The 24,891-nt window shown below is 37.9% G+C and overlaps 1 protein-coding gene across 2 annotated transcripts in view; it reads left to right on the top strand.

Annotated features, from left to right (window-relative positions):
• tbcd (tubulin folding cofactor D) overlaps positions 1-23,117 on the top strand; it is a 31,801-nt gene extending 8,684 nt beyond the window's left edge. For both annotated transcript variants that reach the window (XM_077733914.1, XM_077733913.1), the window contains 28 exons: positions 525-681; positions 1,858-1,915; positions 1,986-2,015; positions 2,183-2,268; positions 2,565-2,645; positions 2,741-2,814; positions 2,955-3,072; positions 3,186-3,246; positions 3,312-3,334; positions 3,426-3,457; positions 3,532-3,594; positions 3,663-3,739; positions 3,838-3,919; positions 4,399-4,517; positions 4,593-4,684; positions 5,266-5,406; positions 6,022-6,105; positions 6,233-6,391; positions 6,463-6,601; positions 7,897-8,021; positions 8,108-8,185; positions 8,261-8,347; positions 8,435-8,522; positions 9,014-9,123; positions 9,214-9,298; positions 20,819-21,110; positions 21,183-21,315; positions 22,343-23,117. In XM_077733914.1, coding sequence (XP_077590040.1) covers positions 525-681; positions 1,858-1,915; positions 1,986-2,015; positions 2,183-2,268; positions 2,565-2,645; positions 2,741-2,814; positions 2,955-3,072; positions 3,186-3,246; positions 3,312-3,334; positions 3,426-3,457; positions 3,532-3,594; positions 3,663-3,739; positions 3,838-3,919; positions 4,399-4,517; positions 4,593-4,684; positions 5,266-5,406; positions 6,022-6,105; positions 6,233-6,391; positions 6,463-6,601; positions 7,897-8,021; positions 8,108-8,185; positions 8,261-8,347; positions 8,435-8,522; positions 9,014-9,123; positions 9,214-9,298; positions 20,819-20,893 — 2,324 coding nt within the window. In that variant the 3' untranslated portion in view covers positions 20,894-21,110; positions 21,183-21,315; positions 22,343-23,117. The remainder of the gene's footprint in view (positions 1-524; positions 682-1,857; positions 1,916-1,985; positions 2,016-2,182; positions 2,269-2,564; positions 2,646-2,740; positions 2,815-2,954; positions 3,073-3,185; positions 3,247-3,311; positions 3,335-3,425; positions 3,458-3,531; positions 3,595-3,662; positions 3,740-3,837; positions 3,920-4,398; positions 4,518-4,592; positions 4,685-5,265; positions 5,407-6,021; positions 6,106-6,232; positions 6,392-6,462; positions 6,602-7,896; positions 8,022-8,107; positions 8,186-8,260; positions 8,348-8,434; positions 8,523-9,013; positions 9,124-9,213; positions 9,299-20,818; positions 21,111-21,182; positions 21,316-22,342) is intronic.
• The last annotated feature ends 1,774 nt before the right edge of the window (positions 23,118-24,891 follow it).

Here is a 24,891-nt window from a genome sequence, read left to right as displayed (position 1 = left end):
GCCGAGCCTCGAGCAACAATTTCATGATGCGCTTTCATTCAGCCTGGGACCAGGTTTCGGGTCTTTTAAAAAAAATATATATGGGGTTCAAATCCAGGTTGGTCTACCTATGTGGAGTTTGCATGTTCTCCCTGGGTGTGTGTGGGTTTTCTCCGGGTAAGTCGGTTTCCCCCCACATTCTAAAGACATGCATGGTAGGCTGATTGGATACTCTAAATTGCCCCTAGCTATGATTGGTTGTCCGTCTTCTTGTGACTTGCAATTGGCTGGCCACCCTGCTTCTGTCCTGAAGTCAGCTGGGATAGGCTCCAGCACCCTTGCGACCCTAGTAAGGATAAAGCAGTTCAGAAAATGAATTAATATTTACTTTCTTAGAATAAAAAGCACTCTTTTACATTTCTCATCACTCGTAGCATTTTTTTGGTGACCTTACATGAAAAAATAGAACATTTTTGGAGATAATTTTACAGACTTCCAAGATTTTATTGAAAGGAGCTGACATTCAACTGCTTTGTGTTCCACAGTGGTGCCACTCATCATCAAGGCTCTAACCTACGAAGAAAAGAGGGGCGCTTGTAGCATCGGCTCTAATGTCCGGGATGCTGCGTGCTACGTATGTTGGGCCTTCGCCAGGGCGTACGATCCCAAGGAGCTCAAGCCTTTTGTCCACCAAATCGCCAGGTAACAACTCACCAAAAAAATGATATTCTCCCGAAATCTAACTGATTATACGATTTTTGACATCAGTCGTAGTCGCAACCAAGTTCATCTTCTAACACGTGTGGTGGACCTTTTAATCAAATATTACTGTTGCAATTTTCACGTAATTCTCAAAAAGCTGAGTTAAAACCACATCATGGTTGACTGATTCTTTCCCAAGAAACGACCGGACGTGTTGCAACCTGAGGTTTAGCGTCGGTTTGATCCCCTTGGCTTGTAGCATCTGCAACACCCTCCACTCCCTTTGCCCTCGTCTACAGGATTGCCAGGTTTCGCCTGTTCACTCAAAGTTTCGGTCAATGTTTTGGCAGCCATACTTTCTTTGACAAGCTGGTTCCTGTTCTATTCCATGACAGGAAAAGGGGGAAAACGACTTTTTGTGTGGGAACGATGTCATATCTGACTTGACGAGTTTACCTTTTGCTCAGTGACTTATCTGGAGTGCAATCAGGACTGCTTTTGTTTTTTTTGTGGGTTTTTTTTGCCCCTTAGGGCTAGGGCAGTTACAAAAGGACAAACTGTCCAGCTCTAGGCATAGGTAAAGAAAACAAGGGTAATAGTAGTTTATTTTAACATGCTCTACCCAAACATACACACATTTGTAGTAAAAGTACTCGGTTTAATGTGGGCCGGACCATTTTAGATATAATATGTAGATTTTTTTTTAAATAAATGGATTAAAAGAACTGGATTAAAAGCCCTTAATATTCAGTTTTTTATAGATCTAACACAAAGTTTATTTTAGCTTTTTTTATATATATATTTAGATTTTACAAAATGATTTTTGAACTAAAAACACAGAAAAAATGGATTAAAAAATGACAACTATTGATTTAAAAGGGGGAAAATCAGAAAATTTATTATACATCTATACTCTTCATTTTAATTTGATCCTAAAACAGAAAGTCAGCACTCATAATTTACTTTCCCGGGCCACACAAAATGATGCGGGGGCCAAATTTGGCCCCCGGGCCGCCACTTTGACACACATGATTTATATAAATATATTTTACGCATTCAACACTCTTCTTGAATGAACATATTCAACTACCACTGATGCCAATTAACATTTAAATCAACTTTCATTTGTCAGGGCCAGATAATATGTCACTAATAATTTCTGAATTAATATTGCAGCGCTTTGCTGGTGACAAGTGTTTTCGACCGTGATGTGAGCTGCCGTAAAGCCGCTTCGGTAAGTCCCTCTTAACATTCAACATGACTGATGCAATGGACAGGTTTCTCATTTTTTCACTTTCTCCCAGGCTGCTTTCCAAGAGAATGTTGGCAGGCAGGTCTGTATTAAACACAATTGACTCCTATAAAATATTATTGCCAAGACATAATACACCAATATGTAGTAGGACGAATAGACTTCTTGTTTACTAAAGTCGTACATATTGTTTCAAAAATGCTATAGAGTTTCCCTAAAAATGCAAAAATCTTGTTTATTTGTCCACAGGGGACATTTCCTCATGGGATTGACATTGCAACAGCAGCTGATTACTGTGCTGTGGGGAATCTTAATCACTGTTATTTGAAAGCCAGGTAAGCAAGTTTCAAAACTGAAAATTTGGCTACCATTAAGTAAAAAAACACAATCAAAGATTGTATTGTATGAATGCTAGTTTCAGGTTCCCAAATTCTAAATGTATTTTTTAAAGATTTATTTTTAATGATTTGTGATTGTTTTTTTGTACATCTTTTGGCCAGCATTAAGTAAAAAAAACACAATTAGGGATTGTATTGTATGAATGCTGGTTTCAAGTTCCCAAATGCAAAATGTCTTTTTTAAAGATTTATTTTTGCTGATTAGTAATTGTATTTTTATCTTTTTTTTCTAGTCTTTACATCGCCAGTTTTCCAGAGTACACTAAAGCCATGATTGACCACTTGGTAGCCATGAAGGTCAACCACTGGGATAGGTAAGCTAATTTAGTTAATTTTTTTTTAACCCATTTTGAAAAAAAATTTGGTCAATTTTTTTAAGTTAATGCTTTTCCACCCCATTTTTTTCCAGTGTGATTCGAGAACTCACTTGCAAAGCACTCCACAGCCTAACACCTCTAGCACCTGACTACATGGCTACTTCAGGTAAACAATGTCACCTTACCCGTTTCTTTTAAGCAACACTGTGCCTTTAAGGCAGTCTTTATCCTTCCAGATGCATATTTTCCCTCAAAACATTCTATAATGAGTCCCACTAATTCTTTTTCCATGTGCTTTTTCTGCAGTTTTGCCACAGCTTTTGCATATGGCCGTCACTAAGGACCTGCAAGGTCGCCATGGCGCCATTTTGGCATGTGCGGAAGTGACTCATGCTCTCTTCAAATTAGGCCTGCAAAGTGGCAGGTAGATGTTTTAAACACAAGAATAACTTCTGCACAATGATGATGTTTCAGTGCCATTGACTATAGCAGGGAATGAATTAATAGTTACTATATTTTTCTCAAATATTCCAACAGAACCATTGAAAACATGATTTCTTCTGAGTGTGTGGAGGCAATGAAGGACATTCACGCCAAGGTAAAGCGTGCGCCACTTTGTATAAAAATGTATTTTTGCTGAATTCTGCTAAATTTGATTTTCAGCTACAAGAAAAGCAACAGTACAAGTAAGTTTACCAATATAAATATTCAAATAATTGTGCTACCTACCCAATATTACATAAATATTTTTGTTTTTTGTTTTTTTTATATTTAAAGAGGTTTTGTTGGAGAACTCATAAGGCCAGCCAGTAAGTAAATCTCTAAAAAATAACATTTGAAACTTCTCCAATGCATTTCACTGATTGTCTTTTTAATTTTGCAGTGTGCAGACTTATTGAAAAGCTCTCTTTGTCCAAAATGCCATATAAGGACGACCCAGTTATCCGTAAGTACTTTTTATTTAGTCATTATAAAGTAATGGCGGTTTTTTTATGACGTTGCTTTGTGCTTCAGATGGTTGGCAAGGACTTATTGATGACACCATTAAGACGCTCCATCTTCTCTCCAGAGGTGTAAAGGATGGCATCATGGCGAGTTAATAATCCCCAAATGTGTCAATCAATTCATTGTTTGACGTCACCGACATCACTATTGAAATCAATGGCACCTTTTTTTTGTATATCTACAGCCCGCAGTGATGCTGGCCTTGTCTGCCTTGTGTGACGAGTACTACCAGGCTCAACCTAATCAAGCTGATTTGGAGAAGCAAAGTAAGATTTTTTGGTTTAGATTTCAAGCTTTAAAAACATAAGGAGTCTTAAAAATAGAAATTACAATGTTATGTCTATTTTTGGTCATTAAAAAATACATCAGTCAGCCATATACTTTGATTTTTGGGTTATATATGCCACAATATTAACATTTAGTAATCATGTTGAATATATTTTGAAATTTAAAGAAACAGTTAGAATATAAATAAAAAATATTCCAACCATTGGCTGTAACATAGCTATTTTTTTTTTTTTCCATTTTAATGTAAATTTAACACCGTATTTTCACGACTATAAGGCGCACCGCATTATAAGGCGCACCCTCAATGAATGACATTTTTTTCCATTATATAAGGCGCACTGGATTATAAGGCGCCCTGTCAATTTTGGAGCAAATTTAAGACTTTTAAGTGCGCCTTATAGTCATGAAAATACGTATGGGAGCTATAGAATTTCTAACCCAAAGACATGTTTTCTAGGTGCCCTCATATCTCAATACCTGGCCAACCTTCAAAGCCCACAGATGCTAACCCGTTGCGGCTCTGCCCTTGCCCTGGGCTGTCTGCCAGGCTTTATGATCCATGGAAAACTCAAACAGGTGCGCTTAAAGTCAACACACATTACATACATACACACACTGGACATTGTCATCATCTGTTGTGTACCATGACAGATCCTGGATGGCCTCAGTCAAATGCAAGCCGCTTGTCTACGTGAGGGTCATTTCCCAGAAGCCAGGAGGGATGCAGTCCGAGCCATAGCTCAGTGAGCACTCCTATTTTTTTCTTCTTTTCTACCATTATATTTAAAATTTTACTTTTTAAACATTTTCTGCCAGGGCTTGCTTTTATAAAAGGCCTCTTGTGCCTCCATTGTTATTTGTTCTGCCTCATTCAAGCTTCATTGAGGCTAAAATAAACACTTAACTGACAATACCGGCAGGACCTGAATGGCATGTCCGTCCAATTTTACCCGACTTCTTTACTTACACATGGTTCATTATTTTATTTCTCATTTAAACATACTATATTGTTCTAGAAAGTACCTGGATTTGAAATGAAAAACATTTTTACGTCTACAAATAACACTCATTTAAATTCACATGTCCTCTCCTAATTGGATGTGTATTGCCATCAATGGCTTCCAATATTAGAAATATCCTCGTTTTTTTAGAACACCTCCATTCAATAGACAAAAAAAAAATGGTATTTAGCATTTTTTGGGTACTTTTGTATATATATTTATGTTAATGTGCAGTTAAATGCAGCTGTTAGAAACGATTATAAAGTATTTGTACAATGATGACTTAACTCAAGGCAATTTTATTCATTATACTTCCTAATCAGAGTATGCATGAAGGCGGGGGTTTCTGCTGGTGGCCCACCATCATCGTTTTTGTGCCCGGAGAACATTGCCGGTGTTTACGATGTTCTATTAGGCAGTTTGGATGACTACACTACGGATGGCAGAGGGGATGTTGGTGCCTGGTAAGCCACCCTGTTGTTGTTGTTGTTATTTAAAATGTATAGTTTTGAGGGGCTTTTGTTACATTTCATAATTTGTTTCCACCTTGGGACATCCAAACAGGACTGGCTTGAATCTGTTAGTAATATAGCCTGAAGTGATGCTTACTTCTTCAGTAGGAATGCTGATTAACTTGTGCTTTGTCCTTTTGTGACTTAGGAAATAGGCGGAGTTTTCACCATCCATTTATAAAAAATGTGCCTAGAGTAAATCTCTTCCGGTTTTTCAATTTAAATTTTAAAAAAAAAAGGGTTACGGGACAGGCCTTGTTTTTACATTAACTTGAGTTCTTCAATGTGAAAGATCAATTTTTTAAATTTAGCTTTAAAGTTATAGGAACAAAGTTGTCAACTGCAACATATTGAATTAAATTCTTTTATTGTCATTATACAAGTACATTTAAAGGTTTCACTACATAGTGCAAAAATAACAACAGACAGACAAATCAGTTTTAATTAAAGTAAAAAAAACAAAAAAACTACAAGGCATGAATGCTATTTTAATATATTCCCGACTTTTTATTCCTTAACACTATCTAAATTATTTATCCTCATTCTCTATGCTTTTTTTCCTCACAGGGTGAGAGAGGCTGCAATGACAAGTCTCAAGGACGTGACTATCCTAGTGACCAGTTCTGCCCCAGAGATCCTTCTTCCAGACCAGTAAGTGACCACCTTTCAGTACAATTTTAAGTGGGCGTGGCTATTAACCATTGACATCAATGCTTATCATATCACAGTAAAGAAATTCTCCATTTTCAGCTTTTTGTTATTATTTTTTATCAATCAGGGTCAAGCGCATGATGTGTGCCCTTGCACAACAATCTGCAGAAAAGATAGACCACTACAGAGCGCACGCTGGCGCCATCTTTACAGAGCTCCTCCATTACAGTGACCCTACGGTACCCCACATCCCCCACAGAGATGAGCTGTTGAAGATTTTTCCAACGTGAGATTGTCAATCTTATTTATCAACTTATTTGTTAGATTCACATGTCAATTTATTTTTCTTTTTTATAGTGAAGTTATAACCCGATTACAATGGAAAGCTCCATCCCAAGCGTTCCCATACATTACCAAACTACTTGGACTCCAAGAGTATCAGTACCAAACCTTAGTGGGCCTCACGGTATCCGTGGGAGGGTTGACACAATCCACGGTAAGTCAATCGCTATAGAGTCGTATTTTGGAAAAGGGAAAGGTTTTTCCATCTCGGTGTACGACATGCCAAGCAACACAGAAGCCATGTTGACACAGGGCTATTTTTAAAAGGCTTTTCTGACTTTTTTTTTTGTTCACTTGCAAATTATGTCTCGGTGGAAAGCTGAGGCCATTGGGAAACTTTTCCAATACAAATATTTGAATGTATTAGTTAGTAGACCTCACAGACTTTTGGGATTTTTTTTCAAATGCATAGAGATTTTACTTAGTAACTGTGAAATTGTGACAAAGAGTGATGATGGGCTTCTAGAGGACTAATTACATTCTGGACTGGTAAAAAAAAAGTATTTTGCAAAAAAAATTGACATTTATCATCAATAATCGAAAATATATTTCAATTAATTTAAAAAATCAAATTTTAATGTATATCTTAAATTAACACCATTTATATTAAGGGCAGTTATAATAATGCAGGACTAATAAAAAATGTAACATAGTTTTCTAAAAATGTTTTTTTAGTATTTCTTTATTTAATTATAGCATTTCACATTAATGAAAATAAAAACAACTTAATGCACGAAGGTAAATATGTAAGCATAGTTGCAAAAATCCCATTTTTCTATAATTAATTAATCTGCATGTGCATTAGTGCAAGCTCAATTCATTGTGTTAGAATTATGAATCCAAAAGAGGGAGCCATACACCCAAAGACTGTTTGTCCTACCATTCAGCAGTTAGAATCCCTATTTAGCATCTCTCCTTTCATTTACTGTTATTTCATGTCACCTACCATTGACGATAATGGATGTCCAATCCATTTCGACCAGGAGGGTTGCCACTATTCACTGTATAACAAAAAAACAAAATTTCACCCTCACCCCTGACTATGAGGTCAGCCGAATACAAGCCGTGCGTGTCGGTTTAGTTTCTTTTTTTCTTTCCGCACATAGACATCCTCAGAGACGCGGAATTGATATGTTTTCACAGAGCCGCCTGTAAAATGAGCCAAGCCTGCCTTGAATCAATATGCGGGCCAACATCAGCATTCTCACACTACACAAATATATTCAGCAAGCCAAAGCATTAACTCGCCTATCTTAGTAAATCAAAATACATTTAATGGCCTTTACTTATTTCAATCAATTAATGTGTAACTGTTTGCACATACATATTTGTGCTATTAAGACTTATAATTCACTATTTGATCACACAAAATCATGATTTTTTTGACTAAGTGCCAGGAGAAATATATTATTATTATATATAAATATGTGGTATTAATCTGTTTTATAGGTGACAGCCTCGTCCGAGTCATTGGTTAATTACCTGCGAGAGATCCAAAATGACCGCCCCGCTCTGGAGCACTTTGCTATGGACGCTTTGATAAAAATCTTTAATGATAATTTGCGCAACGCAAGGTAAAACTACATTTATTCTCCTTTGTTGTCAGTAAATACCTTATTTTTCATACTTATTTACCTTCAATTTACTCATATTGTTTCAGGATCGTGCTCCCATTCCTCAAAATGCTAAACCAACTCTTGTCCAATGGCTGCTTTGAAATATTTACCACAGAAGAAGAGTAAGTGTCACTCCAATTTTCAAATACGACCCCAATATCAACTTATCCTTCTATTTTTGTAATTTCTCCATCAAGTCACCCGTTCTGCATGGAACTACTTCACCTTTGCGAGGTGGTCCGACGATCCCATGACGTGTACAGGGTGCGAGCCTGTGCCGCTGTGTGAGGACCCCCTTCCATCTTTAAAAAAAATGCTCCCCCCAAAAAATGGATGTCCGTACTAATGTGTCAATCATTCTTCTTTGACAGCTATTGTGGCCTCATTCAGTTCCCCGGTGAAGTCCGGAAGGAGATCTTCTACCAACTGCTCATGCTTATCTGCCATAAACTCCTTGTGGTAATTGAACAAAAAAATATATTTTTGGGGGGCTCACAAAGACTGTCAGCGTCCCACTAAAGAAAGATATAATTAATCATTCATCCAATCAGAAACTAGATGAGAACATGACATTTTTCAATATCATTATTATAATTATTATGATAGAACTTTATTTCATCATATTCTGGAAATTTCCTTGATTTCAGTTTAAGCACAGACACAGAAGACATTGTAGAACTAGTTAACCTTCAATGGAAAAGGGAAACAATTGTTTTATGAATCCAGATATAATTAATAATTCATCCAATCAGAGACTAGATGAGACCATACCATTTTTCAACATTATTATTATTGTAGAACTTTATTTGATCCCATATTCTGGAGATTCCCTTGGTTGCAGTAGCAAGTACAGACACAGAAGACATTGTAGAACTAGTTAACCATGGTAAAAAAGGGAAAACAACTATGAATGATGGGCTATAGTAATAATAATAATCTCCATTTTCTAGGTAAGAACGACAACCGCCAGCTTGATGTATGAAATGCTTCTGACATACGAAGACGTCGTTGACCCCGACGTTTTGGATGAGGTCATGACTTTGCTTAGTGACACCAATTGGTAATCATCCCCATTCTTACCATTCTCTCCAAATAATAACTTTATGTTAAGTATCAAAGCTTGAAATGCAACTCTCTTGTTTTTTGTTAGGGAGAGTCCACCTACTGTTCTGCAGGATACTAAAAACCAGTTAAGGGATTTGCTGGGGGTCCCCTCAAAGCGGCCATTTGCTCAGGTAATACCTGCACATGGTAATAACCAGAAATAATATCATAAGGTTTTGCCTTATCAAAATATATATATATATTTTTTTTTTGTCTTTCATTTCTGGCAGAAATCTTCCTAATCATGTTTCCTGAAAGCGTTGCAAAATACACAAGTAGGTTTGATTAATGTAGTAAAAGTCAGAATATTAAATAGCAGGACTCATCCATCTTGTCGCAGTTTTTTGTCGCGTTTTCAAAGCTGAAACCTTTCCAATAATCTCTAAAAAAATAATTTAACATCTCTAATATTGACAGAAAAATGTCCCTCCCTTTCAAAATGGATTGAATGTCCCAGTTTCTGCGACGTAAGACATTTTTATGCAAGTTCCCATCCGCTTTTGTTTAACAGAAGCCCCTTTTTTTATGGCGATTTGTCCATGTTGCCTCTTAACAAAGCTGCAGTTGTTGCGTCACACTTGTGGATTGTTTATCACACAATGCTGAGAAGCCTGCTGCTGGACATATTGCATTACATTCTTTGTGCTAATAGGCTTAATTTAATAAGATTTACTGTTTTACTGGCAGAATTCACCCTTATTATATGTGTTAGGAATTTACTGAACTTTACTAGATTTGGATTCTTATTTGGTTCAGGGCTGGCCATAATTTATTTTATTTTTTTATGAAGAGAAACGTTTTTGGGGCAAGGGAGTGCATTTGACAGGAAATTATTTGTTTTATTATTTTAATATTACTCTACTAGATGGTGATATTGAGCTTAGAAAGTTTGCTGAAAAGTGGAATTGAAATAGTAATAATCTTCATGTTAATCTTCATCTTAATTTGGTAAATTTCTGAAGTAAAATATTAAATATTGATCTAAAGGAGTTTATTTTATTTAGGCAAGAAATGGTGAAGGCGCAAAATATCACATTATTTGTGAATTTTAATGGGAAAATTGATAATAATAGTTTGTAGAATTCAATTTTTTCAGTTAGTCATGTCGTTAGTTGACTTTTAGTTACAATTAGTGAGAAAGTAGATCAACAAAGATCATATTTTTTATTTACGGTCAAGAAATGTGGAAGTTGTGAATCATCCCATAATTAGTGGAAATTGTTCATATAATTATGACCTATAATCCAACGAATGGATAAAAATAGTAGCTGAGTATTTGTATATATTTTAAAAATAACCTTCTTATTTATAAGGTATAATTTCACCCTGTAGTAAGTGTAGTTGCTTCTAAGTGAAAAAAAGTCACAATTTTGATGATATAAATCTTTTTTCCTCAATATTATGACCCGAAGTTTTCCTGATAACGTCTCCAAGGATTTATTATGTCTCTCTTCTTTAACTTTACAAGTTTCAAGTGCACAAGCTTTCCTCCCTTCACAAGGCCAAAGTCACTCCTGTTCACCGTTTTTTAATATCTCCCCGGCCCGTAGTAATTCGACTTTAATTAATTCCGGTCCCAGATGGACATTCCTGGAGTGTTTTTTTTTTTTTTTTTATGGTGAAAAAAAATATTGTGAGGTATTTTATTCCCCCAATCTTGCAGAAAAGATTGATGACAAAGTGAGCAAATTTCTTTCAGTACAGTGCTCAGAGCCTGAGATGATGAATTGTTAAAAGGCTTACAGTTCTGGGACGGTATCCATGGCAACGTTCTGACACACAAAGGTGGCCTTGTGGAGAAGAGAGGCGCTCCAATTGGATCCTTTCTACTTTTGTTTAAAGTGCCTCCCTTTAACTCATTCATCGCCATTGACAATGATAGGCGTCCAACTTATTTCAAATGGGAGGCCTGAATATGCATAAATCATGACAATAACCTGAATTATGAAGAATTAATGTTTTCCCTTAAATTACATCATTGGCATTAACCAGAATTATTAAAAACTAATATTTTCCCTTAAATTCTATTATTGGCATTAACCAGAATTATTAAAAACTAATATTTTCCCTTAAATTCTATTATTGGCATTAACCTGAATTATAAAAAAACTAATATTTTCCCTTAAATTCTATTATTGGCATTAACCTGAATTATCAAAACTAATATTTTCCCTTAAATTACATTATTAGCATTAACCTGAACTATAAAAAACTAATGTTTTCCCTTAAATTACATTATTAGCATTAGGGAGTACTTAAAAATAACAATAATTGAGAAATAAAGCACCAATGCGGCACTATATGTACATACTTTAGATTTAGTTTATAAATGAAGGTTGAATTGCAAAACTACAATGCACATTTTCCTTAAAAACTTGCACCATGGCGAGAAAAAGTAATTTTCCAGTCATGTGTAAAGTCACCAGGCCTCACGCGAAGACAATGGCGATGCTTGTCTCGCTGCCAGTTTTATCCAGAGCACCGGTTGTCGTTTTTCGGCACAAACGAACCGTGTTTCTGACGGGCCTCATGACGCTGGGACGTGTAGGGACGTCACAAGCTAACATATCATCGACCCATTGGTACCCGGCGACCATCAATGACCTCCAGATGACCTTTTGTTAGTTCATTCATATTCATATCGTGGCAGTGTGGCTTAAAGGCAGCCTTTACGTTTTAAAGAGGAAATAAGATTATTTTATCGTTTATTAGTCGTGGAAAGATCACTATGAGATTTGGTAGATATATATTTTGAGCCATATTACACATTCTTTTGTCTATTAGGGTTGTTGACATATTTTTGGCTGTATATTCTGAGTTATCCTGTAGAGGGAGCCGGGTGGTTGCAGTTCAGTTTGATCTTGCTGACTTTATTTTTGCTTTTTATCGCCCGCCATTATTTATTTTGTAATTTTTCTTTTAATTTAAGGCACTAAGCTTCCATTCCATTTTGACTGGCAGTGATTGGATGTCCACAACCACCATACAAAAATTTAAATAACATATTTATAACATTACAAAACATCTCTACATCAATAAAACTCCCAATTTCCAATTCAAATTTTTAATATTTTCCCCCAACTTTCTTTAGAAATCATTTTCTACCACTGAGCAAAACATATCGCCAACCCATCTCTGTTTAATTCCTCCCAAATCCTTCTCAATGTTATTTTTTTAGCTCCTTAAAAGCAATCCTCAAGTCGACACTTTTCCATTTTAGCATATCAAAGTGAATTTTGCGCCAAAGCTGAAAAGGGCAAAAGTGCTCGCCGGCTGCACCGTAAATAAAACGTGGCGGCTGGCGAATCAAAGTTGAGGTAGATATAAAGGAGCATGATAATGACACGGCTGAGAGGAGGCCAGGCCGCTGCGTAATTACACCGCTGATGGAAATAGAGAGCGGGATGCTGTCATTATGAACGCGACTCGGCCGCAGCCTTTTTTCAACTATTCGCCAGACTTGTAATCTGCGTACGCTCTCAAATGACCATCTTCCCCAGAATTATAGTCATTTGGGGAAGACGGGCAGCTGGATGCGTTTAGCTTGTGGGTTAATTGTCAACTTGCTGTCCTTTTTTGAAAGGCTCATGGCTTAACTAACAACCGGGTTCCTTACTTTTGATTTCCCTACCATACTTTTGGCTAATTCAATCAAACGGCCACACTTTTAGGGCAAATCCAATTTATTAAAAGGTTTGCTTCGTTTTTTTTTTTCTTTTACAAGATGACGCCAACTGATGCTTTAAGATGGGATGATATCTTGTAGTAGTAGTAGTAGTAGTGTTGGTGGTAGTCTTGTAGTAGTGGTAGTATTAGTGGTGGTGGTGATGGTAGTTGCAGTAGTAGTAGTTGTTGTTATTGTTGTAGTAGTAGTAGTAGAAGTAGTGTTGGTGGTAGTAGTTGTTGTAGTTGTTGTAGTAGTAGTAGTAGTAGTAGAAGTAGTGTTGGTGGTAGTAGTTGTTGTAGTAGTAGTAGTAGTAGTAGAAGTAGTGTTGGTGGTAGTAGTTGTTGTAGTTGTTGTAGTAGTAGAAGTAGTGTTGGTGGTAGTAGTTGTTGTAGTTGTTGTAGTTGTTGTAGTTGTTGTTGTAGTATTTGTTGTTGTAGTAGTTGTAGTAGTATTTGTTGTTGTTGTAGTATTTGTTGTTGTAGTAGTTGTAGTAGTATTTGTTGTTGTAGTAGTTGTTGTAGTTGTAGTAGTAGTAGTGGTAATATTAGCGGATTGTATTATACATCCACTTAATGGAGACTATTTAGACTAAAAGTTTTCTAGCAAGATTGATATCTTGCTAGAAAACTTTTTTTAGTCTAAATAAACAGGTCAAGCGAAATCTGGAAAATATGTAGCTTCATACTGGGAGTCGTTCTCGGCACTTATAAATTAAAATGAGGCCCTTCGTGGCCAAGGTTTTAGTGTCCAGATAAGATTATTTTGTTTTGTTTCTATGTTTTTTTTTTCTCTCCACGGTAGCCTGCTTAAACATTGATAGTATTTGACCTTGACTATTTTTTCGCAGCTGTTATCGCCTCTTTTAAAGAAAGGGTCTTCGTGTCTTCAGTATTTAATTAGGGATCGTCTTGTGCAAGTTTCCGTGTCGGAAAGTCATTGTCGACCCTCTAATTTTCTGGCTTTGCGGGTCATTCATTCCGAATGGGAACAGAAATGATCTGGTGCACGTACTGATAAATCAAGAGCGTTCCCGTCATCGAACTGTCCTCAAATGAACTTCATTAAGTCACCCGTTGATTCAAAAGTGACGTCGTGGTTATGAAATGGAGCTCATCCGTGACAGCGAGTCCAGCTGCCTTGGACTTAACCCGCCCTGAGCTGGTGTTTTCCCACAATCCCCAGCAGGGATTGAGCCATGAAATAGGGCCCGACATCCCAACCCGCCCGGCGCCTGTTTAGCAACGCGACCTCGAGCCACCTCTGACTTTAGCTTGGTGTTTTTTGTTGTTGTTGTTGACGCACGCCGTGCACGTGGCGGTATGGCCCGGCTGGGACAGCTCACGGGCGTGGGCTCCTTTGGGCTCCAATAACGAAACCATGATGTCATTGTCGTTTGTTTTGATGGCGCTCTTGTCCAGCGTTTCTCAATATTTAGTGTAATTTTCCACTGCTAGCTCTTTTCACTTTGTGTTAGTTTTTTGGGGTTTTTTTAAGACTCTTCTTTTATGGTAATTGGTATTTAGTTCCATATATGTGCCACATGGACAAAAAAGGTGCTTTGGTTGAATGCAAAAGTTTTGAAGGGAATTACACAGTCACCTCTAGAGCCAGCTCCTGTTCATGTGTTGGAGTTTTTTGGTGCAAAATATTGCAGTGGAGGAGGAGCTTTGTCTTGAAGTAGTTTGTTAACTAAGGTGGTATATGCATATGTAACAGTATTATGTATTTTGAAGTATATTCAACCCACCAAAAGATAGTAAAAACTTGTTTGGTGAAGAAAGTTGCACCATTTTTGAGTAATTTGCAGTCAAACTGGTTATTTTAATTAAAATTACCGTATTTTCTGGACTATAAGTCGCACTTTTTTTTCATAGTTGAGTGTGCATATGTTTTTTAGGCTATAGTTATCAAAAACATATATTTCCAGATACCTTTTTAGACTGTTGTTTTACTATTGTTACATTGTATGTTTGCTTTTGGTTTAAGGTAAACTGTGAGTGTGTTGAAATAACACAATATTTTTCTTTTCTGTAGTGCTTTTGTTTTTTTGGTGGTTGGCTAAGTTGCTCCTTTTTTAAATGGCCCACCTTTTTGCAAAGTGGGTCAGTGCATTTTTTGCGGTGGCTGAGCGCGTGTCCAGCTTTTTTTCCGCTTGAATTGTAAAATGAAAATCATCATGAGACTTTGACAGGGGAATCACATGCTTCTGATGATCACTGCTTTTTTTTTCTTGATTATCTTCACCTCAGTAGGACAAATTCACCAAGTTGCCTTCTGGTTTTACTTGGCTTTGTCCAAATTTTAGTTGTTTTTTTTTACATTTTTCAATATTTCAGTACTAGTTTGATCATTTCCATCCGTAGTGAGAGATGTTAAAGTGCTGGCTTTTTTTTTTAGCAGGCACAACTTTGGCTCAGTCTTTCAAATTTGGGATTTAGAGAAGGGAGGGCAAAGAGAAAGGACAGTGAATGTGGTCGGCGCGGTCGCCTCGCCGCTGTCGTCCTCAATGAGCGCCCTGGCTTTCAGGAAGCGGTTTGGGACATGAGGCGAGAACGCGCGTGTCCAAACCGCGGGAAGGACGCATGTCTTCTTTACAAAATGTTTTTTTTTTCAATGACAAAACATCATTATTCTTCTCTTTTTGGGGAATTGCATTTATCTGTTCACAACCATCCTTTCTTTTTAAACAAGATTTATCAAGAGTCTCTGTTGCCGTGGCTTTCTAATCTGCCCTTAAGTAGCTCCAAAACTTTGATTCAGAAAATCAAATGTATGCAACTTTTGGGATGTTTTATATATTATATGATCACTTTTGAGTTTTTTAAAATGTATCTATATACTTTTGATTAAAATAAACCCCGTAAAAGGCAAAAATTTGAAAGTAGGACAATATTATCTTTAGATATTGTGTGCTAAAGTGTAGTAGAACTTCCAACTCTATCAATACTCCAAAAAAATACTCAACTCCAATACTACACTAATAAGAAAAAACTTTAAAAATGGGACATCTACTGCTTTGAACGGCAGCCAAGTTAGAAAGAAAAATCCCAAAAATATCATTCACTACTATAAAGACTAGTGCAAAAATCCAATTTACTGAAAATGCAAAAAATATCATTCACTACTACCAAAACTACTGCAAAAATCCAATTTACCCTATTTTATACTCCCATTTTGGTGTCAAATTGCATTTTTATTTTTAACAACCCCATCTCTAACTAACATAGCTCTTTTCTCTTCTCTCCTAAGTTAACATGGCATTGAATGTAGTCATAAGTGATCCGTTGCAGGCGCACCGCCTCCAATAATAATTTTCTCTCTTAAACAGTGGCGTGCTCCAGGGCAAAGGCGCCGCTATGAACAAGGACGGCAGTCGTTAACATTAAGTGTGTTTGGCCGCAAATGACAAATCCAGGCTCGCCCTCAAACAACGTCCCTGATTGTTGAACTGGTAATGCTTCATTAGGAGATAAACATCTTAACCATCAAGTATGTCAAGTGGCCATTTTTCATTTATAAAGCCTTTTAGGTCAGGCGGTCTCTAGTTGCCTTTTTCACCCCAATATGACCTTACAATTGTACCACGTCAGCTAAAACCACCGTAACTTTAAATACACCATTTTCCGACTGTAACTCTTTCAGTGCTATTGACGGCAAATCAAAATGAGGGTACTTTTTTCTCCCTCAAAAACCAGTAGCCCAACAAAGACCACTTAAGTTTATCCATGACCCCAATTTGGCCTGACCTCTCCTCCCCTTTTCCACCGACTGTACTCTCGAAAACAGCCGTCACGCCACCTGTGTGTCGGCGTGAAGAATGCGACTACAAAAATCTGTTCTTTTTGGCGCAAAAAACTTTTACCTCCTGGACTAAACTACTGCTTCTGTCATTAGTTGTCCTTCCAAAAACCTTTTCCATCGCCTTCCCACCTCATTCCACCCGCCGCGGCTTGCCAGTGTTTTTTTTCTCCCCCTCCCCCCACATCTCACCGCCCAAAGCACTGAAATAGCACGTGTCCTGTTGTATTTGTCAAACATTCAAGGAGAATTCCCCCCTCAACCAACCCACAGCTGGCTAAGGAATGTCCTGCACACCCCCCCCAAAAAAAAGTCCACCCACCTCAAATCTTCACTCACTTCATCAACTTCCTTATGCCGGCCCACCACTCCCCGACTTCTAAAAGTGCCTGGTTGAGGGCCCACTGAGAGCGTTGCTACGGAAATGGTAGCTCACGTCATCCTGAGCACCCGTCTTGAAAAATGATTAAATCCAAAATGGATGAAATTTGATACTTTTTGTGTGCGTTGAAGTATGGTCAACTCTAAAAAATCTTCTGGGTGGACATTACGTCCCTCGGTGGCAAAATCTTTACGGTGATAGCTTGACTTGTGAGTTTATTTAGTTGGCTGAACTCATACTTCTTTTTTAGTTAAAAGAAATATATACATTTATTATTATTTTCCTACTTAAGTGGTGCATATCACTTTAACCTCATTGGTTTACATTGACCAAAAGGTTCACAATGTTGTGTATCATACTTATTTATATATCTATGTAGTAGTTGCTGTAGTACTAGTAGTAGTTGTTGTAGTAGTAGTAGTTGTTGTTGTAGTAGTAGTAGTAGTTGTTGTAGTTGTAGTAGTAGTTGTTGTAGTTGTAGTAGTAGTAGTTGTAGTTGTAGTAGTAGGCATAGTAGTAGTTGTTGTAGTAGTAGTAGGAGTAGTAGTTGTTGTAGTAGGAGTAGTAGTTGTTGTAGTAGGAGTAGTAGTTGTTGTAGTAGGAGTAGTAATTGTAGTAGGAGTAGTAATTGTTGTAGGAGTAGTAATTGTAGTAGGAGTAGTAATTGAAGTAGTAGTAGTTGTAGTATTAGTAGTAATATTAGTAGTAGTAGTAGTAGTAGTAGTAGTAGTGTTGGTCATTTGAATGTGATACAAATAGTTGACAATGGGAAATATTGTAGTTTGTTTTCCATTCAGATTGAACGTTAATAGAGTTGACAGGATTTTAATTTGCTCGCAATGATTTAGTGGTCTCGATAAGAAGAGTTACTTAAAAACAGCATTTAGTACTGCGATGGCTACCTTGTAAGGAAAGCTGGCCCATTTGAAGACATTTCTATAGCGAATGGCAGCGACCTTGATTTTCCACCCACCAAGACGGGCGAACAAAGGCAGCCTTGTTCCATGCATGCATAGTGGAAGCAGGTTTATAGTGTATAATGTGCTCTTTCTCCATCATAACATGCTTTCTTTATTAGGAAAAGATGATTATCCAACCCATCCGGAGAACTCGTCCAAACATTTTTCTTTATCGTACTGCAGAATCCCCCCCGTAGTGAACAAAGGCGGGCTTCGCCACGTGCACTCTGCCTTTACAAACGACCCGTCGGCAAGGTGACGGACATATTGTCCGGCATGTGGGGAGAGCACGGCTCTGTCTTTGTTGCTCGTGAAAAATAGACGGAGCGGCCCGTTTCAAAGACTTGCGGTCATATCTGTGATTCATAAGAGTGGGGGAATGTAGTTGGAAGGTGGAGGCACTTGTTGATGCTGGAGCTAAAGTGAACCAGATGTGGCAGTTGAGGTGAACACCCGTTTATCGCATAGGGTTACAAGACACACTCAGATAGGAGAAAATCTCTGTCAAATACGTCTTACTACTGGATATTCTGCACTATATTGGTGGTGGTAGTGGAGGTAGTATTGGTATTTGTAGTAATAGTAGTAGTGTTGGTGGTAGTAGTTGTAGTAGTAGTGGTGGTGGTGGTGGTAGTAGTTGTTGTAGTCATAGTAGTAGTGGTGGTGGTGGTGGTGGTAGTAGGTGTAGTAGTTGTGGTGGTGGTTGTTGTAGTAGGGATGGTGGTAGTTGTAGTAGTTGTAATAGAAGTAGTAGTTGTATTGTAGTAGTTGCAATAGAAGTAGTAGTTGTATTGTAGTAGTTGCAATAGAAGTAGTAGTTGTAGTAGTTGCAATATAATTAGTTGTAATAGAAGTAGTAGTTTTAATAGAAGTAGTTGCAATAGAAGTAGTAGTTGTATTGTAGTAGTTGCAATAGAAGTAGTAGTTGTATTGTAGTAGTTGGAATAGAAGTAGTAGTTGCATTGTAGTAGTTGCAATAGAAGTAGTAGTTGTATTGTAGTAGTTGCAATAGAAGTAGTAGTTGTATTGTAGTAGTTGCAATAGAAGTAGTAGTTGTATTGTAGTAGTTGCAATAGAATTAGTTGTAATAGAAGTAGTAGTTTTAATAGTTGTAATAGAAGTAGTACTTGTAGTAGTTGTAATAGAAGTAGTACTTGTAGTAGTTGTAATAGAAGTAGTACTTGTAGTAGTTGTAATAGAAGTAGTACTTGTAGTAGTTGTAATAGAAGTAGTACTTGTAGTAGTTGTAATAGAAGTAGCACTTGTAGTAGTTGTAATAGAAGTAGTACTTGTAGTAGTTGTAATAGAAGTAGCACTTGTAGTTGTTGTAGTAATAGTAGTAGTAGTTGTAATTTGTTAATTTGACAAAGCCACTAAGCATTACAATTAGGATCTCCTCTGTGTCGGACGACACTAATGTGGGCTAAAGAAAAAGGCAATGTCTTTTTAGGTAGATATGCGCTTCAAATCAAATTGGTGTTGCTGTTGAAACCTCGTGCTAGAATACCCTGACACGCCACGCTGAGCTCTGTCATTTCACATCTTCCCCCTCATCATCTCCGCCACCAACAACATGCAGGTTCCCCTTCCTAAAGTACACAAAAAGTCGCAAAGAGGGGGGCCCCGCTGTCTTTGCTCATTGTCCGGACGCACCCCAGGCATGCTTTGACGCCGGCCGGGCCGCCTTTTGTCCGAACTCGGCGCAGGTCCACTTCAAAGCTCCACGTCGGTGCACGTTAACGTCCACTAGCAGCGTGGCCGCGCTGCCCTCGCCACCGCACGCTGTTGTTTTAGCGCAACGGGTCAATCGGGTCACCATCTGACACGTGCTGTTGTGGGGGTGCTAGATGGACAGCACCAGTGTGGCTTTAATAGTCGTGTACTGCAAAGTTCTTCCAGAATAGAATTGTTCTTCCACCCCACCCTCATTTGAATTCAAGCTATTGACTTCCAATGTCTAAAACGCTAACAAAAGAAGGCGTTATCCTATGTCGGATCCTCCTGTACTACGTTCCGCTCGCTGATAAGGATGGGGAGGATGGCGGGGGTCAGAAGTCGCCACACAGGAGGCAAAACTTCCTCTCTGATGCTCCAAAAATCTCATCACCGCTTGTCTTTTGTGTCCAAATGCAGAAAGGCTAAAAACAGGAAATCTGAATTCAGCTATAAAAAAAACAGAATGTCATATGTTATTGACATCAGTGACCAGAAAAGATGAACACAATTAAATACTATTGTTCCTTCCAAATCTTACTTCCTTATGTCCTACTTGTCAATAAACCTAAATGAGCGCCAAGGATCAAACTTCAAATCTTTAATATCTAAGTACTGTTTAATATCTAAGTACTGTTTAATATCTAAGTACTGTTTGATATCCAAGTACTGTTTAATATCCAAGTACTGTTTAATATCCAAGTACTGTTTAATATCTAAATAGTGTTTAATATCCAAGTACTGTTTAATATCCAAGTACAGTTTAATACCCAAGTACTGTTTGATATCCAAGTACTGTTTAATATCCAAGTACTGTTTAATATCCAAGTACTGTTTAACATCCAAGTACTGTTTAACATCCAAGTACTGTTTAATATCCAAGTGCAGTTTAATATCCAAGTACTGTTTAACATCCAAGTACTGTTTAATATCCAAGTACTGTTTAACATCCAAGTACATTTGACTGGCGACCAAAAGGGACTGAAAGACCGGCCACCAAACGTCCGGTCAATCGACTTCAACGGCAGCCAATTGGGTCAACAGACTGCATTGCACGAGCGCCCAGGTACGACCGCTAACGCTTTTTAATTCCTTTCCGTCTTGAATGTTTGTCGTACATCACCGTCGACAGGTTGGACCAGCCCGAGGCGCATCTGTCAGCGTCTGTCAACACGTCCCGTCTGGATACGGCACCCCCACCGGATAGGGGAGGACACGAGTCCTTTGTTCATTCACCTGCTTCACAGTAACAGTATCCAAATGTACACACGTCACTAAAAAAAACACAAAGCACTAATTCCTATTTCTATACCACATACCATTTTTTTTTAAAACAGGATTATTATCCAATTTGAATCCAGTATATGCGACCAATCAGTGTCGCTGAAACTTCCGCCCGGCGAGTAACAAGGTGGCGACTGACGGTAATTGTGGACAATTATCAGGAATGCGTTTTTGTCGAATACTGACGTCAAAGTCTAAACATCTTTTGGCAGCGCACCCAAAGCTCCTGTCACAAACTTTCTTGGAGGACACGCGTGTTTCCAGATGTTTCCGAGGAGGATGAAAGGCGAGGAAGTTGCTCACGAGCCAAATAAGATCTGGATGGCGACCAGCTGGCAGACCACCGTGAGGTTTCCTCTTGGCCTCTTTTGACTGGTGATTTATCGGGGGCGATGTCACCATCGTTACACTCTGAACCCTCCGATAACAAATGGAATATCTACACATTTAATGCTAGGGTGGCTATTTCCACTCCACCAGAACGGAAACTGTTTGTAGCATTTTTTTAAGGAAATAAATCCGGTAAAAAATGTCATCCCACAACAATACAGTTTCTACATCGTGACATTACTTACAGTGATTCTAAATATGTTGTTTTGACAAGATAATTTGACTGTAAAACACTGCAACATGTGTAACAGAAAGAAAAAACACAAATATACTACTAAGAGTAACATAAGCAGCTAGCGGGTCCTCAAATTAAACTCCTGTCTTGACAATAGGGGAGAAACTACTCTGCTGTACTGATATGTATTTGTGGGCTGATGATACAATTAGGAACATAAGGAAAACACACAAGGAGAAAACATGGGGATGCACCTATTTATTTCTGCAAAAAAACGATAAAAGTACTGTATTACTATATTCTAGAATCAACTTTTAATTGTATTCACTCATTTTTAGTACCGCTTATCCTCACAATGATCCTATGGCACTATTCATGAAAAAAATTGAGCACATTATTAATTCAGAAACTCTGGAAAAATCCTAATCCACGTCTTATTGTTACATTATATGTATTTAAACAAGCAAAAATTAAGATACAATATTAAACAGCACTAGTTTTTCTTGTTCACAGCGGTTGGGAAACCTATAAATATAATGTACTAATATACTATAGGCATGTTTACGATACTCCTATACTCTCATAGAAAAGCAGAATGACTTGTTTTGGACACTGAAACTAAATGATACGGGACGTTTGCGTTTGATTCACCTGTACATACAAGTCTGGTCATGACTTTTTAACAGGTGCCAGACTCCAAAACTACATGTGGGTGCATGCTCTTCACAATAACTACCCTTAACCGTTTGACTTGTCTTTTTATTTTTTCATGAACCTCAACATAATTCCCTTCTTTTCCTTTTCCAGTCCATCCAAAGACGTCACCCCAGTGGGTTCGAGCTAAGCCCAAAAGGGCGCGGTGCACTCCACTGTGATCCTTCATCTGATCCCCCCAAAAATCTTCGTTAGGATCTGCTTTCAACTTCATCCAGGTTGTTCACCCCCTTTTAAGCTGCTTTTCTGTGTCACGAGCACCTGTTGAAAAGGTTGAATAATCTTCCAGACTGTAAAAATAGTACGTTTAAAATGTTTAAATTCAGTAGTGGCGTGAGAGGGAGCGCGTAGGAACGATAGCGGGCTTTGGAAATGGACAAAAGTGGAATTTCCAGTGTCCTTCACGGCCGTCAAGCGGCATCAGCCGTCCCAATGGCTGACGCACTCGCTTACGGGGCGAATCAAAAGAAAGTGGCACTTTCACACTAGGAAACCCTGAGAATGAGACCACTGAGGCTAATCTGGAAGAACGGAAGTTGTCCGCTGTGCACTTGGAGTGGGGGGTGCTGGAATAGTCTTTCCTACTTTGAGCCCTACTTTCCTCTAGGCCGTAGTTAACATAAAAACTCATAGAAATGTTTCAGTTAGTTTCTCCATAAAATATAGTTGCAGTTTTAGTGAAGAAAAACAAAAGATACTGTTTTTTTGTACTAAAAAGCATTGTTAACTGATTTTAACATGTTTTAAGCACTCAGATTTTCATCTTATGTTACACTCTAAGTCAATTGACTGTATATTTTCAATTGCAATTCACATTTGTATCTAATAAATCAAAATAAATGTTTTAAGGAAGAAATCCCAGAAGTGAAAATGAACAAAAGGTCGCCATATCCATAAAAAATGGCCTCCTATAAAATGATAAGAAAACTACTACTGTATAGTAAGTCGCATTTTATTTACACTGAAAATAATAAATGAAGTATACTTAACTATCCAACTCTTAAAGAATACATGCATCATAAAAAGTCTTTTTTATTGTTAGTTTAGGGCAAGTCCTTTGGAAAAATGCCATTTTTTTAACATGTCTTTGTGCAAGGAGTTAATTAAGGCATTCATAAGTCAAAGTACCACTGATTCACAGTTTGGAAACTCGTTCCTGTTTTGATTCTGGTTTCAAACGACTTCTTCCAAAACAACAGCTTGTTTTTTACAGTCTTTCGTAACGGCTGACAACAGCCGACACGTCAAAGAAGCGTGTCGAATATTTCGCAGTCCACCGATACCATCGTGATGCTCTTCGTCTGTCGTCGTCACCCCCCCACCCCCCTCGTTCCTCACCCCACCTGGCCAGACTCCAACATGTCAGAAATGTGACAGAGCCCGAACCCGCGGTCGCATTCCTAGCATTGAACGGCAATGTTGTCAGCTGCGAGTCTCGTATCTGAAGACGCGTATGGCTTTTGTATCTCTTCACGCCTACCACCACCTTGTCAGTCTTTTTCAAAATAAGATGGCCTCCTGTGCATTCCTTCTCGTTATAATCCCTGTGACCATCCGTCAATTAGGCAAAAATTGCCAAAGTTAGTAACCAATGTTCCCTGTAAACTGCTATTGTCTTCTCTGCGCAGCAGCTATCATATGGCGTGCAGTAAATAAAATCCAAACATTTATTTTTTTTGTTTTTTTTACCCCTTTCTCCAATATGGCACCGTTTATGCCGCAGCCAGTGTTGGTAGCTCTGTCCACTCTTATGTTTTTTTGTGTTTTACAGCATGTTTTACATGAAAATTTAGAGGGAACATTGGTAGTAATGTATTTCAAGTGTGCTTCAACTAGATAATCTGATGGTAGATTTCACCACGGGGTTGCACAACAGGGAAGACAAAAGGCCGCTTTTTGTTTCGGACGGCCATGTTTGGAATACGAAGAAAAGAGTGCAGGAAGTGTTGGAAAATATTATGCTTTGGAGTCTTTGTGCCATATTGATTTCAAGTAATGGGTAACCTAAGTTTGCTGTTGTGGACTGATGAGAATCTGGGTCAACTCTTATCAAATGGGGATTAGAAAGAAGAAAATGACTGGTTTAGTCCCCTTTTTAAAAATATATATTTTCTTATTATTACTGTAGATGAACTAGACAAGCCTATTTGAGTGGGAAGTGACCTCAAAATGATGATAGACAATTATAGATGTCCAATCAAAGGCATTGAAACATGGATATTGTGCAAATGTCAAAAGGTCACCAACCATAAGAAGGCATTACCTCTTCAAGGTAGACCGACTCAAACTGACGATATGTACTTGTCTAAGTCAGAGTTGCTTATATATAACTTTTTCATGTAAAAGCTGATGTTTGACAGAGATTTGATGAATATCTAGTGGGGAAATAACTGATTTTTTTGTTCAAAGAGCTTTGTTCAAGTCCATTTGAAACTTTTTTTTTTACTTTGGACAATTATTTCATTTCACAAGAATGTTTTTGTAATGGAATTCTATTTTAGCCAATTCATTTACAAAGAATTTATTACAAAAACTAAAAAAACGGACTTTCCTCGAAAGCTCTAATCGGTTTTGAAATTTCCAAACACTTAAATGAAGTCATGAACGCCTCTTTAAACTAGTGGCGAATGAGGCGCCGGGAA

This window comes from Stigmatopora nigra, chromosome 15, assembly GCF_051989575.1.
Source record: "Stigmatopora nigra isolate UIUO_SnigA chromosome 15, RoL_Snig_1.1, whole genome shotgun sequence".
NCBI classification, from domain to species: domain Eukaryota; kingdom Metazoa; phylum Chordata; class Actinopteri; order Syngnathiformes; family Syngnathidae; genus Stigmatopora; species Stigmatopora nigra.
Note: the sequence above shows the minus strand (reverse complement) of the source record. Positions and strands in the feature narration are given on the sequence as shown.